This window comes from Colobus angolensis, unplaced genomic scaffold (genome assembly GCF_000951035.1).
Source record: "Colobus angolensis palliatus isolate OR3802 unplaced genomic scaffold, Cang.pa_1.0 Scaffold4, whole genome shotgun sequence".
Taxonomy (NCBI): domain Eukaryota; kingdom Metazoa; phylum Chordata; class Mammalia; order Primates; family Cercopithecidae; genus Colobus; species Colobus angolensis.
The window spans coordinates 9,250,404-9,264,456 of NW_012117376.1; the positions used below are offsets into that span (position 1 = coordinate 9,250,404).

The window sequence follows — 14,053 nt, forward strand, 5'->3', positions numbered from 1 at the left end:
AGGAAGGAAGGAAGGAAGGAAGGGCAATATGGATGAACCTTAAAAACATTATGCTAAGTGCAAGAAGTCAGACACAAAAGGTCACAGAGTGTATGATTCCATTCATATAAAATATCCAGAATAGGCAAACCCACAGAAACAGGAAGCAGATTAGTGGCTGCAAAAACTGAGGGGAGGAGGAATGGGGAGTGATTGCTTCATGGGTATGAGGCTTCCTTCTGCGGTGATGAGAATGTTTTGGAACTGGATAGAGGCGATGGTTGCTTAACATTGTGAATGTACTCAATATCACTGAATTGTATCTTTAAAATGGTTAATTTTGTTATGTGAGGGGAACCCTGGCTCTAACTCAGAACCCCCTGCAGCATGGGACAAAGGCACAGAAAAGTGGGGTGAATGGATATTGAATGTCAGTCTGTTGAATGCATTGCTGTGTGCAAGTATGCTCATCTCCGTGTGTGTACACATGCAATGTGCACGTGTGTGCATATGTGCATGCATGCATGTGTATGTGAATCCGTGTGTGTGTGTGTGATGGGAGGACACTTGGGCCAGTAATAGGCCATTGAGACCAGAGGGAAAGAGGCATTCTCAAAGAGACCACCACAGACTCTTCTGTGAGGACCTGGACCAGAGCTCCTAAGGGCCATTGGGCCAAGACAGGAAACAGATGTTAGCTGTCAAATTGCCTAAAACTACCCCTTATTTTACTAATGAAAACCAGGCCAGAAGAGTTCTACCTGTTGCCCAGAGCCACACTGCAAGTCAGTGGCACTGACTTAAACCCCAGCCAGGTCTCCAGGATTAGGGTCCATGTTTTCTACTTGAGGTGTGACTAGGGTCTTAGGTTTTACCTGAGGGGTCCTCCCACTTTGGGCACCCAGCTCTGAGGACACCCAAAAGTTCCGGGCCTCCATCGCCCTCTGACTGCTCAGTAGGTTCTGGATCCTGGTGGTTCAGGGGCGTGTTCCAATGTACTTCAACAACAGCAAACATTTACAGAAGTCTGCTCTCTGCCAGGCCCTGGGGAGTGGAAGGTGACAGAATGCATCAGTTATGATTCCTCCCCCCAACTTGAGCAATCCCTAGGCTTGTGGAGGCATTAGGTAAACAATCTCAACAGAGTCAGGAGGCCAACAAGGAGGCAAAGGCCCCTGAGAGGGCATCTTGACTGCTATCAAAGAGGAAACTGAGGCTCAGAGGATCCCTGACCTGGCTGAGGCCACCCAACCCAGATGCAGCTAAGCCTAGAATTTGAACCTGATAACCTACAGGTCACATTTGGCAGGCTTCCCAATCTACCTCCAGGGAAAGGTCTTGTGATTCATGGCAATATCCTGTCCCTGAATACAGAATCTTATCGCAAGTCCCTCAAATCTTATGTGACTTCCTCCAACTGTTGACGTGTGGATTAATATGTAACCTACTGACATGGAAAAGAACGCTGATTTGTGTCTGAATCATGAAGTTTACTGCCTTACATGTAGAGCATTTTCATCTGTGTGATATAACCTGTGGTCAATGATTGTAACCTCTGTATCGTGCCCTCCAATGAGAAAGGAAAAATCTGAAATGAGGAGCCCCCTACCCCTTCTCCTAAACTTTCTTATAAAAGCAATCCCACTTGTTACAGACTTGGGAAGACGCCTAATTGTGTTGGTGTGTCTTCCAGGTCAATCCTCACATTTGGTTTCTGACAAACTTTTATCAAATTACTTCTGCCTCAACAGCCTTAATTTTGGTCAACAAACCCAATATATTTGAGTCCAAACCCATGCTTTTAGAATATAGAAGGTAGCAGAGCAGAGAGTGTGGACTTAGGTATCACCTAGACTTGTGTTCAAATCCAAGGCTCAGCACCTTATTGACTGTGTGCCTTGGATGACACTTCTTGCCTTAGTTTTCTCATACATGAAATAGAAGCATGAATATGTCTACTTCAGGGAGTGGGTGGGAGAGTTAGTTGATATGATGCATGGAAATGGTGGAGCCACTGTCTGGCACATAGCAAGTGCTCAGTAAGTATGAACCGTTTACCTTATGCCCTTAACCTGCCAGCCCCAGAATTTTCAGGCTGTAAGAGAAGGTAGAGGCCAGGTGGCTCCTCTGGGATCTTCCAAGGGGCACAAGTCAGGTCCGTCTTCCAGGCTGACCTTGTGTACAGTAAAGACTTTAAGCTTGCCAAAAAGAGGTCTGGCCTTTGTCCTTGGTAAGTAATCTCTGTTTGTCTGGGGGTCTTGGGCTAGCCAGATAGCAACACTTGGATGTAGGGTTGGAAAACCAACCATATGATTTAGGGGAGGAGCTCTGGGTCACACTCTCAGTTGACCTGGAGACTGAAATCAGCCACATGGGCAATCAATCAATGCTGCCTGTGTAATGGAGGCCCAGTAAAAACGCTGAACTCCAGAGCTCAGGTGAGCCTCCATGGTTGACAATACTCCATGCACATCATCATACGTGGATGCTGGAAAGTAATGCATCCTGGCTTCAGAGAGAGAGGACAGTGGGAACTCCATATCTGATACTTCCCTAGACTCTGCTCTATGCACAGCTTCTCTTAACTGATCTTAATCTTTATCCTTTCCCTATAATAAACTGTAACCCTGAGCCCAATAACTTTCAGTGGATTCTGTGAGTCCTAGTGAATAACAAAATTTAAGGATGGTTTTGGAAATTCCTGGACTTGCAATTGATGTCAGAAGTGAGGGTAGGCCTGGCCAACATGGTGAAACCCTGTCTCTACTAAAGATACAAAAAATTAGCTGGGTGTGGTGGTGGATGCCTGTAATCCCAGCTACTCGGGAGGCTGAGGCAGGAGAATCACTTGGAACCGGAAGGCAGAGGTTATGGTGAGCTGAGATCACGCCATTGCACTCCAGCCTGGGTGACAGGGCGAGACTCTGTCACAAAAAAAAAAAAAAAAAGAAGTGAGGGTGGTTGCCTGGGCATGGTGGCTTATGCCCATAATCCTAGCATTTGGGGAGGCCAAGGCAGGTGGATTGCTTGAGCCCAGGAGTTGGGGACCAGCAGCCTAGGCAACATGGCAGAACTTCATCTCTAGCTAAAAAAATAAATAAATAAATGAATAAATAAAAAAAGGGGAGAAGAAGAAGTGAGGGCAATCTTGCAGACTGTGTTCCAGCTCAGCTATAGTTGGCCAAACCCTCACACCCTGGCGTGTTAAACAAATGAGAAAGTGATCGGGTTTTCCAGAACAGCTCATAGTCAAAGAAGATGCATCCAAACCCTGCACGGAGTGCTTTAAGTGCAGTTTGTCTCTACATCTCTCCAGCAACCCTGTGCGTAGGAGCTCATCATCCCTTTTACAAACAAGGAAGCTGGGGCCCAAAGAGGTGAGGTAAGGGGAGGAGCCAGATGCAAGCCTGGGCCTGCCTGACTCCACACTCGGGATCTGACCACCATACAGTACTGCCGTCTCCCAAGGGCCCTTCTACGCTCACAGGCTAAGATGTCACCAGTCTGGGACCTCTTGGGAAGTCAAATGGAGAAAAGCTGAGCCTTTTCAGAGCAGGGTGGTATCAGGCTTCTTTGGTGACCCCATGACAACATCTTCATCACTCTCAACAGCCTGATCACAGTACTTGGCCCTGCATCAGAGCTTGCAAACATAAATGTCTTCATGCGCCAGACAGGTCCCTTAAAGGATGAAGTACCAGGTGAATGCAGAGGAGGAGCAGTGGGAAGTGGGGCGGATGGAGAAGGCGCTCCGTAGCCAAGTATCACAATCTGTGTTGAGTTCTTGTTTGATTTTTTTTTTTTTTTTCAGAAGCATAGTCTGTTGTCCAGGCTGGAGTGCAGTGGCACAATCATCGCACACTGTGGCCTTGAATTCCTGGGCTCAAGTGATCCTCCCACCTCAGTCTTTCAAGTAGCTGGGACTACAGGCACACACCACCATGCCCAGCTCATTTCGGTATTTTTTGGTAGATACGGAGTTTTGCTATGTTGCCCAGGCTGGTCTCAAGCTCCTGGCCTCAGACAATCCTCCCACCTTGGCCTCCACAAGTGTCGGGATTACAGGCATGAGCCACCACGCCCTGCCTGTTCTTGTTTTTTCGTACACGGCGAGGGCCAAACCAGACACGCCTTTGGGGCCCAGCCTGCGACCTCTGAACCACATAGCCCTGCCCTTCTCCCTTCTGCAGCTTCACCCCAAACCACAGAGCTCCAGCCCCTACACATCACACCGGCCCTGTCCTCTCCCTGCAGAGCCTCTGCAGGTGCTGTTCCCTGCATGCACTCTCCCCATTCTCTGTGCCCCTCTGGGCTCTCACCATTTCTGCAAGTCTCAGCTTCACAGTCATTTCTCACAATTGTGCTTTGACCCTGCACACCTCAGTAAACAGAGCCCAGGTCTGTTGACCTAGCCCAGGGCTCCTCCTCTCCCAACTCCTTTATAAACTCACCACTCCTGTCCCCAGGCTTTCCCATGGCTGCTGCAGAATCAACTGATGTTCATTCAGATGGTCAGTCAGTTAATCAATGAACCCGGCGCTTGCTGAATACCTTCTCTTTATCAGGCTCTGTTCTAGGCACTGGGAAACTATAAACAACAAAGATAGATTCTCACCATCATTGACCATGTGAGGAGTCAGAGAATATAATTAGATATATAATTACACCCAGTAACAAAGGCCATGCAGACGTGGGCAACATAGTGAGACCTCATCTCTCTTAGAAATAAAAAGAAAAATTAGCCAGGTGTGGTGGTGTGTGCCTGTAGTCCTAGCTACTCAGGAGACCAAGGCAATAGAATCGCTTGAGTCTGAGGCTGCAATGAGCTATGATACCACCACTGCACTCCAGCCTGGGTGACAGGAAGATTCTATCTCAAAACAAGAAAGAAAAAAGGCTATGCAGAGAATACGGAGTGGGCTAATTAGACTAGGGGTCAGGGTCTCCATCTCCCTCTTCTCTTTCGAATTCCTTGCTCTGTACACCAGCAGGTTTGCTATAGGGATTAAAGCTCCTTCAAAGTGGGGCACATGGAACAGTTCCATAAACATTGACTCCTGTTACCATTTTCCCCCGACATCCTGCCACCTGCCATTCACAGCCACCTCCAGAGGGGCAAAAGGCAGGTGTCCCTAGAGGGAGGGGGAAGACTAAGGTGACCTCATCTATCAGCCTAGCCTTCTCTCTTAGTACCTGAGGACTGATAGCCGGGGAAAGGAAGGGGCTATATCTTCTTTGGCCCCCACTCTCCCAGCATGGTGCTAGGCCCTTTACAGATGTGCTCCCACTAACCCAGGCAGCATGCCATGGGGTGGATACTACTACGCTCTCCATTCTGCAGATGGGGAAACTGAGGCCCAGAGAGTCCCTGGCAGCTGGGGGGCAAAGCTGAGAGATGAGAACCTGGAGGATCTTGGCTCTGAAGCCCATGTTCTTCCTGGAGTCCAGCAAGCTTCCAGAATCATCATGGCCACAGATGGTAGCAATAACAAAACAAAACAACAAAGCACTGAAGGCAACTTAGGTGCCCATCAATTGAGGATTAGTTACATAAACGATGGAATATTCATTCCATAGAGTCTTATGCTGCTGCTTGAAAAAATTCAAGGAGATAAATACTTTTCATACTCCTATACTGTTTAAATGGAGCTTTATTCAAAAACCATAAACTTGCAGCCAGGTGCGGTGGCTCCCGCCTGTAACCCCAGCACTCTGGGAGACCGAGGCAGGCAGATCACTTGAGGTCAGGAGTTTGATACCAGCCTGGCCAACATGGTGAAACCCTGTCTCTACTAAAAATACAAAAATATGAGCTGAGTGTGGTGGCACATGCCTGTAATCCCAGGTACTCAGGAGGCTGAGGCATAAGAATCACTTGAGGGGAGGCAGAGGTTGCAGTGAGCCAAGATTGCACCATTGCACTCCAGCCTAGGCAACAAGAGTGAGACTCTGTCTCAAAAAGAAAAAGTAAAAACAAACAAACAAACCATAACCTTGCATTATATCTAAAATTATTTTAGAGTGGATTTGAGGTCTGGTGCAGTGGCTCATGCCTGTAATCCCAGCACTTTGGGAGGCTGATGTGGGCAGAACACTTGAGGTCAGCAGTTTGAGACCAGCCTGAATAACATGGTGAAACCCGGTCTCTACCAAAGAAAAATAATAATAATACAAGAGTTAGCCAGGCGTGATGGCGCGCGCCTGTAGTCCCAGCTACTCAGGAGGCTGAGGCATAGGAATCGCTTGAACCTGGGAGGCAGAGATTGCAGTGAGTGGAGATCTCACCACTGCACTCCAGCCTGGGCAACAGACTGAGATCCTGTCTAAAAATAAAATGCAATTAAAAATAAATAAATAAAGTGGATATGACACTCAATTCACAGGTGTGCAAGAAACAGCATCGATCATTTGCTTTATATCAACGTTTTCTCTCCCTTGTTTTGGAAACAAAGTCTCACTGTGACGCCCAGGCTAGAGTGCAGTGGCACAATCTCAGCCCACTGCAGCTTCAACCTCCTGGGCTCAAAGGACCCTCCCACCTCAGCCTCCCAAGTAGCTGGGACTACAGGTGCATGCCACTACACTTGACCGATTTTTTTGTGTTTGATAGAGATGAAGTCTCACTATGTTGCCCAGACTGGTCTCAAGGTCCTGGGCTCAAGTGATCCTCCTGCCCCTGCCTCCCAAAGTGCTGGCATTACTGCCATGAGCCACTGCACCTGACCCATTTGCTTTGCATCAACTTTCTATCCAAATTTTCCATCCCACCATGCTGGTGGGAAATTCAGCCTCAGCCCATTCATCATTCTCCCTGACACGCACACGTCCCTCACCAGGACAGAACAAAAGTCCTGGGGTCACCTGTAGCAGTAAGTCAGTGGGCAGAGTGAGAAGAACCTAGCATCATCCGACACCAATCCACACTGGTTACTGCCAAAATACCCACTGTCCCAGCCCACCAGGGCAGACTGCAGATCTGGGCTGGAGACTATGCTTTTCTCTCTCGAGGTCTCCAACTGTGACTCACTCTCTCCTCTCCCTCCAGGAAGTCCCTGTGCTGCCTCCATCACTGCCCCGTCCCTCACTACCCAGGAGCTCCGCCATGAACCCAGGTTTTTGGAAACCAGAGTTAGGAGAGGAGTTATATTTTGCAGGTAACTCTCTCCTGCTTGCTGCGCCCCCACAAATTTCCCCCAAAAGGGGGAAGGAGGCCCAAAACCTTCAAAAAACTATCTTGTCATAATTTATCCTACTGGTAAACACGTATGTATATTATACAAACATATATAAAATATATATGTTTATAAATATACACATTAATATAGGGAGGTTGTGCACACACAGTACACTATTGACAGCCAATGTCCCTGAGTAATGGAGACAGGTTTCTCCTGTTTGTTATTTTTATTTTCACTAAAATTAATGACCATCTCACAAGTCATATCAGTTAGCAATATATTCAGTTGCAAGGAAAGTAACACTCAACTAACAGGGGCTTAAATGTATTGGGGTTTGTTTTCCTCCTCACGTAACAGGCATCTGGAGTCAAGGATAGCAGAGTTGATGTAGCAACTTAAAGATGCGTCAAAGACCCAGACTCTTCTTTTTTTTCTTTTCCTTATTTTTTTTTGAGACAGGGTCTGGCTCTGTTGCCCAGGCTGGAGTGTAATGGCGCCGTCTTGGCTCACTGCAAGCTCCACCTCCCGGGTTCACGCCATTCTCCTGCCTCAGCCTCCCAAGAAGCTGGGACTACAGGTGCCTGCCACCACGCCCAGCTAATTTTTTGTATTTTTAGTAGAGACAGGGTTTCACAGTTTTAGCCAGGATGGTCTCGATCTCCTGACCTCGTGGTCCACCCACCTTGGCCTCCCAAAGTGCTGGGATTACAAGTGTTTTGTTTGTGTGTGTGTGTGTGTGTTTTTTTGAGATGGAGTCTCGCTCTGTTGCCAGGCTAGAGTGCAGTAGTGCAATCTCAGATCACTACAACCTCCGCCTCCTGAGGTAGATTCTCCTACCTCAGCCTCCTGAATAGCTGGAATTACAGGTGCACACAACCACACCCAGCTAATTTTTGTATTTTTAGTAGAGATGGGGTTTCACCATGTTGGTCAGGCTGGTTTCAAACTCCTGACCTTGTGATCCTCCTGCCTTGGCCTCCCAAAGTGCTGTGATTACAGGCATGAGCCACTATGCCCAGGCCAAATTTTTTATTTTTTGTAGAGATGGGACCTCACAGTTGTCCAGGCTGGTCTTGAACTCCTGAACTCAAGTGATCCTCCTGCCTCTGCCCCGCAAAGTGTTGGGGTTATAGGCATGAGCCACCGTGCCTTGGGGTTATAGGCATGAGCCACCGTGCCTTGCCAACTTCCTATTTTTCTGAACACCATCTTCTCCAGATTGGTTTCTCATCCTCAGACTTGTTGCCTCATTGTCCCAAGACAGCTGCTGCAGCCCCAGGCACTGTGGTTGTGTCCAAAGAGGAGAAGGAAGAAGCAGTGCTGTGTAACAGGAAAGCAAAAACTCCTGGAAATGTCCATGAACATTTCCACTTAGATCTAATTAGCCTGAAGGCTCCTAACTCTGAGGGAAGCTGCAAAGTGACCACCTGGTTTTTCCAGCCTTGGTGATGGAGGCAGGAAAGGGCACAGGGATTGGGAATGGCAGGCTCCTCACATGCACCACACTGCCTGTGTTCCTGACATGACCTATAAGCTTTGCACTCACTCTGCTCAGATACTCATTCCACAGCCTGGGTCCAAAGATGCGCCAGGACAGGCAGAGCTGAGGCTGCCACTGGTATTTCTGCAGTGATAGCTGCCCAGGCCTGGGGACTGCGGCACAGCATCCAGGGGCAGAGCATGGGCCCTCAGGGCTGAGGGCAGTGTTTTCCCCATTACTAGTCCAGCAGCGAAGCCCAATGTGTCAGGGCCTGGCAGACAAAAAGAGTGGAATCCTATGGGCCTCTCCCACCTACTGACAAAGGAGGGGAGGTGACAAAGGAGAGTAAGAGGAAAGAGAAGTGACAGAGAGGATGATGGAGAAGAGGAGGTGACTGAGAAAGAGAAGGTGATGGAGAACAGGAGGTGGAGGAAAGATGAGGGTTACGGAAGAGAAGGGAAGACAGGAGGGTATGTGGAAACCACGATGCTGGGCAGCAGGAGACAAGGGGGCACCCAGCAGACAGGCTAGGTGGACGTCCTGGGTCCTAGGTGGGCAGCTGGTCAGGCCTGACATCGACCAGCAGGTTCATGAGCATAGCCAATGCCTGGAGGGAAGAACAGGGGCTGAGGAGACACAGGGGTAAGCCCTACCTGGGGGATTAGAGGTGACTTCCCAAAGATGGTGACCTCCACACTGGGGACCTGCAGCTCCCTAGCCAGGCTCCTCAGCCTGGCCCCTGCCCCTTCCCAGCCAGTCCCACTCCAGCCCAGCCCAGCAAGGAACTCATGCTCAGTACATTTGTTGAATGAATAATTTAAAACCTATAGAGCAAGCAACAAGGCTACAAAAGCTGGACAAAATTGCCTACTTAAGCCGGGCGTGGTGGCTCACGTCTATAATCCTAGCACTTTGGGAGGCTGAGACAGGTGGCTCACCTGAGGTCAAGAGTTCAAGACCAGCCTGGCCAATATGATGAACCCGTCTCTACTAAAAATACAAATATATATATATATATAGCTGGGCGTGGAGGTGTGTGCCTGTAATCCCAGCTGCCCAGGAGGCTGAGGCAGGAGAATCACTGGAACCTGGGAGGCAGAGGTTGCAGTGAATTGAGATCGTGCCACTACACTCAGGCCTTGGTGACAGAGTGAGACTCAGTCTCAAAAAAAAAAAAGAAAGAAAAAAATGCCCACTTGCACAAATGCAAAGAAAAGGTTATCAAGAGCACAATGTGGGCTTTTTCTCCCAAGGGTGAAATAAGAAAAAAAGCAAAATCTGTGATTGGGGGAAGGAGGTTCAGGCTGCTCTGAAGAGAGGGGTCTCTGTTAGCTGAAAGGCATCAGGGACAAGAACATCTGCAAGATCCATTCCAGCAGCGACAGAAGCCCTCTCGGCCCCTGACCCAGCAGGTCCCAACTCCCTCTGCCCTGAGCCCTGGCACCTGCCTCCAGCTGCTGCACTCCCCTCCATCTTATCCAGTGAAACCTTTCTAAAACGGCAATCTTAAAATGACATGCCCCTGCTGTGCTCCAAATCATGTAGGACCTTTCCATGGTCAGCCCACACCTTCACCACTTCTCCCATGCTCTAAAACCCTCCGTGGCTCCCCACTACCAGCAGGATTATGTCTGGTCTCCCCACCATGACTCTCAAGGGCCTGTGTGATTTGGCCTGGCCCATGTCTCCAAGCTCATACTAACCTCCCCACCCCACCCATCTCTGCGCCCTGGCCACCTTGGCTTCTCCCTGGTCCTTGAACCCCACACCCTCAGCTCCTGTGTTGTTCCCCTGCCCTCATCGCTGTGGCGCCTCTTGGCCCAGCTGACTCCTACACATCCTCCAGATGCCTGTCCTGCCTCCTCGGTGACCCCACAGGTCCCTGTGCAGCCCCACCAGCGCACTCACCCCAGAACCCAGGAGAGCCTTAGAGGCAGGCTGTGTCCCCAGCACCCATCCCCAGCACCTTCATACCTATTTTTTATCCCCACAAACGGAAGAGATGAATGGCCTGCAGTCCATCATCATAACAAGACCAGGCCTTGGGGCCCTAGCCAGGAGCCTGTCAGTCACCCTGACATCTCTCTGCCCTTGCAAGATGGGGGCTGATGCTATTTCTCAAGAATCCACTGTGCCAGGCAGTTTGCATGGGCTGCTTCCTCTGATCCTCACAACAGCCTAGGAATGGGTGGCATTATTCCCAATGAATGAGGAACTAGGGCCCAGGGAAGAGAAGGACCCATCTGGAGCTGGACAGCAGCCCCACGGCTTCCGTGGTACAGAGGGACTGGGGCCAGCCTGGCTGACTCAAGAGCACATGCTCCTCCCCACAGCACCCCCAGGCCTGGGGTTTCACTCATCAGGGCAGGTACCAAGGGTGGTAATGATTCCAGGCAGGTCAGAGGTGGGCAGGATCTTGAGGCAGGCCGTGGTGAGACGGGCCCTGAAGACCACCTTCTGGCCCTGTCATCGCCCCCTCCACCCCCCGTGACTCTCTCTCACTGCTCTCCCTCGGATGATCAGATGGTTGGGCAGCCTCCTGCTGGCCCCACTGCCTCCAGGGTCTCCTTTTCTGACCACCAGACACACCCCACTTTCCCAAAACCCTGGTTTGCCCCTCCTTCCTCATTGGCCCCCTCCCCTCAGGCACTCCATGACCCAGAAGACAGAGCCCAGGCCATTCTGTCTGCCTTTGAGGCTCCTCCTGGTCTGGCCCTGATGTCCCAGCCTCCTCTGCCCTAACATTCCATTCCCAAACCCCACACCGGCCCCCATGCAGTGGGGCTCCGTGCTGAGGGTGAGGGGCACAGAACATGGCACACGCACTGGCTTGTTTATTAGACAAAGTCTTAGAGACACAGTAAGGCACGAAGTCCAGGAAGGGGACAGGGTCCCCTGGGGGATGTGGCCAGGAACACCATGGCCTCAGTGCCGGATGCCCCACTGTGGTGGGAGCTCTCTGCCCTCCAGCGGCTCTGAGCGGCTGTCTCCAGCAGCCTGAGGACAAGGGAGCCCTTTCATCCCGAGATGTTGAGTATGGGCAACCGTGGGGAGGGGAAGGAAGAGGCAGCTCCACCGCGTGGGTGTGGCAGGGGGATGGGGCTCCTCGAACCCTGAAGGCACTAAGACTAGAGGGCCCGGCTCAGGGGCAGGTCCTGGGGCTGGGGCAGGAGTGGGGGCTCAGCCTGGCTGATTGGTGCGGGGAGGGGGCAGGTTGGCTGTCACTGAGCCGAGAGGCACCAGGTGGCAGGCTGTGAGGCTGCCTCAGCTGAAGTCGCGGTTGCGCAGGAGGAGTGGGGCTACCAGGGTCCACAGGTAGAGGAGCAGCCCCGCCCAGCTGGCACAGATCTTCACCCACACGGCGGTCCACGTGCTGATCATCTTGCGGGTCTCGCCGGGCCTGGAACACGCCATCTTCCCCATGAGCCCGGTGCCCAGTCTGGTGACTTCTGTCTTGGCCCCTGGCCTTACGACCCACTTGTGACCCCTGACTTCAACTCTGGCTCTTCCCCTGAACCCCAATCCGTCTCTGACGTTTTTAACACCTGGCCTTGTGACCGTGGACAGAGCTCCTGACCTCGACTCCCATCTTGAGTCCAGTATTAGTCCGTGAGATCGTGACCTGCCTCCTGGTCTCCAACCTTGTGATCCTAATTCTGGGACCTCAATCCTAGCCTCTGAACTTCAGACCCTGGAGCTCCTGACCTTAGTCCTGACCGTTACCCTTGATTCTGACCTTTGATCCTGTAACTTAGGAGTAGCTCCTGACCTTATTACCGTCATTTAGCTCCTTGACCTTGCCACTTCAATCCTGGCTTTATGGCCTCCTACTATCAATTTTAACTTTAACCAAATGACCAAATTTGTGACACTAAATGACCACAATCCCAGCCCTAGACCTCATGATTTCTATCCTTGAGCTTGTAACTTTGGTTCTGAACTCCACATCCTCATCCTAACCCTCCAACCATGAAGCCCAAATCTGACCCCATGACCCCTGATTTGTAAACCCCACCTGCCCTGCACAGGCCCAGCCCCAGCTGCTGTGCCTTCCCCGGTTCAGCCTCCTAGTGAAGGTGCAGGAGCTGAGCAGATGAAGGCACTGGTGGGGAAACTGGAGCAGGGAAGGGGCAGGCTCTATGGAGGGTCCTCAGTACACACCCCTACCCCCAAGCCTTAAGCAGACATCAGGAAAACCCAGTGAGGAGAGATGTGTGGACCTGCCCCCGCACCCCTGGGCTCTGTCCATGCCCCACCGGGCTACGCACTTGTACCAGTTGGTGAGCGTCATCATGATGTGCAGTGAGGCCAGCACCAGGCAGAAGTGGAAGAAGGAGTAGCTGTAGGTGACGCCGTCCTGCTCGTTGTCAAAGGCCCGGCCCTCACAGGCTGCCGCCTGCTGCTGCTGCTGCTGCTGTGTGGCCTCTAGCATAGGTGGGCCCTCCTCGGTCTGCATCAGGCTGTTCACCTGCCGGTGGTCTGAGGAGCGCAGACTGCAGGGGAGGGAGGAAGGTGGGCAAATAGATAGCCCTGGCGTTGGTCGTAACACTGGACACAAATGGTCCCAGAGCCTCGGAGGCCAGCGACCCGGTTACAGGGCCCGGGAGTTAACAAACTGCTTTGCCTCTCAACTCTACCCCTACCCCCACTCCCATTTTCTGTGTGACCTTGAGCAAAACAATTAACCTCTCTGAGCCTCTGATTCCTTGTCTGTAAAATAAGGGATAATCGTACCTCCTCTAGACGGCTGCTAGGGGGACTAGATGGAATAATGAAGTAAGGTCTCCAGCATAGTGCTTGGCACAGAATATAAATTCAATCAACAGTCACTATTGTTAGGATTGTGCCTTTGCCACTTCCATAAACATGTTATCGAGTACCTAATACTACAAAGCACCATACCAGGTACTACATCCATTAAGAATGTTAATAATTAATCACGTTCGTTTGCCGTTAATTTTAAGTTTCCATTTTATTAGTGTCAGGTGGTTTTACCAATGGCCTCCCTTCCCTTCGTGCTTACACTAAAAAAAGAACAGCAGTAATGATTGTATGTCATGCTTTTCTGTGATAAGCCTTGATGTTTTTAAGAGAATTTGATAGTTTGGGACATAAAAATTTTTGAAAAACCAACTCGTATTTCCAAAAAAGGGCGAAAAGAAGGAGAGCTGGATTCCAGTCCCACCACAACAGCGAATTGAGAAATTACCCCTTGCTGTGCATCAGTGTGTCTCTACCCACCCTACGCACCCTAACCACCCTACCCACCCTCTCCACCCTACCCACCTTATCCACCCTACCCACCCTATCCACCCTACCTACCCTATCCACCCTACCTACCCTACATACCCTATCCACCCTACCCACCCTATCCACCCTCTCCACCCTACCCACCCTATCCACCCTACCCACCCTA

At 50.8% G+C, this 14,053-nt stretch overlaps 1 protein-coding gene across 4 annotated transcripts in view; it reads right to left on the reverse strand.

The window, feature by feature from the left end:
- Window positions 1-11,449: 11,449 nt before the first annotated feature.
- Window positions 11,450-14,053, reverse strand: part of SERINC2 (serine incorporator 2) — a 26,139-nt gene continuing 23,535 nt past the window's right edge. For all 4 annotated transcript variants that reach the window (XM_011955462.1, XM_011955464.1, XM_011955466.1 and 1 more), the window contains 2 exons: window positions 12,906-13,130; window positions 11,450-12,037 (listed from right to left, as the gene is read on the reverse strand). In XM_011955462.1, the coding sequence (XP_011810852.1) occupies window positions 11,902-12,037; window positions 12,906-13,130 (361 nt within the window). In that variant the 3' untranslated portion in view covers window positions 11,450-11,901. The remainder of the gene's footprint in view (window positions 12,038-12,905; window positions 13,131-14,053) is intronic.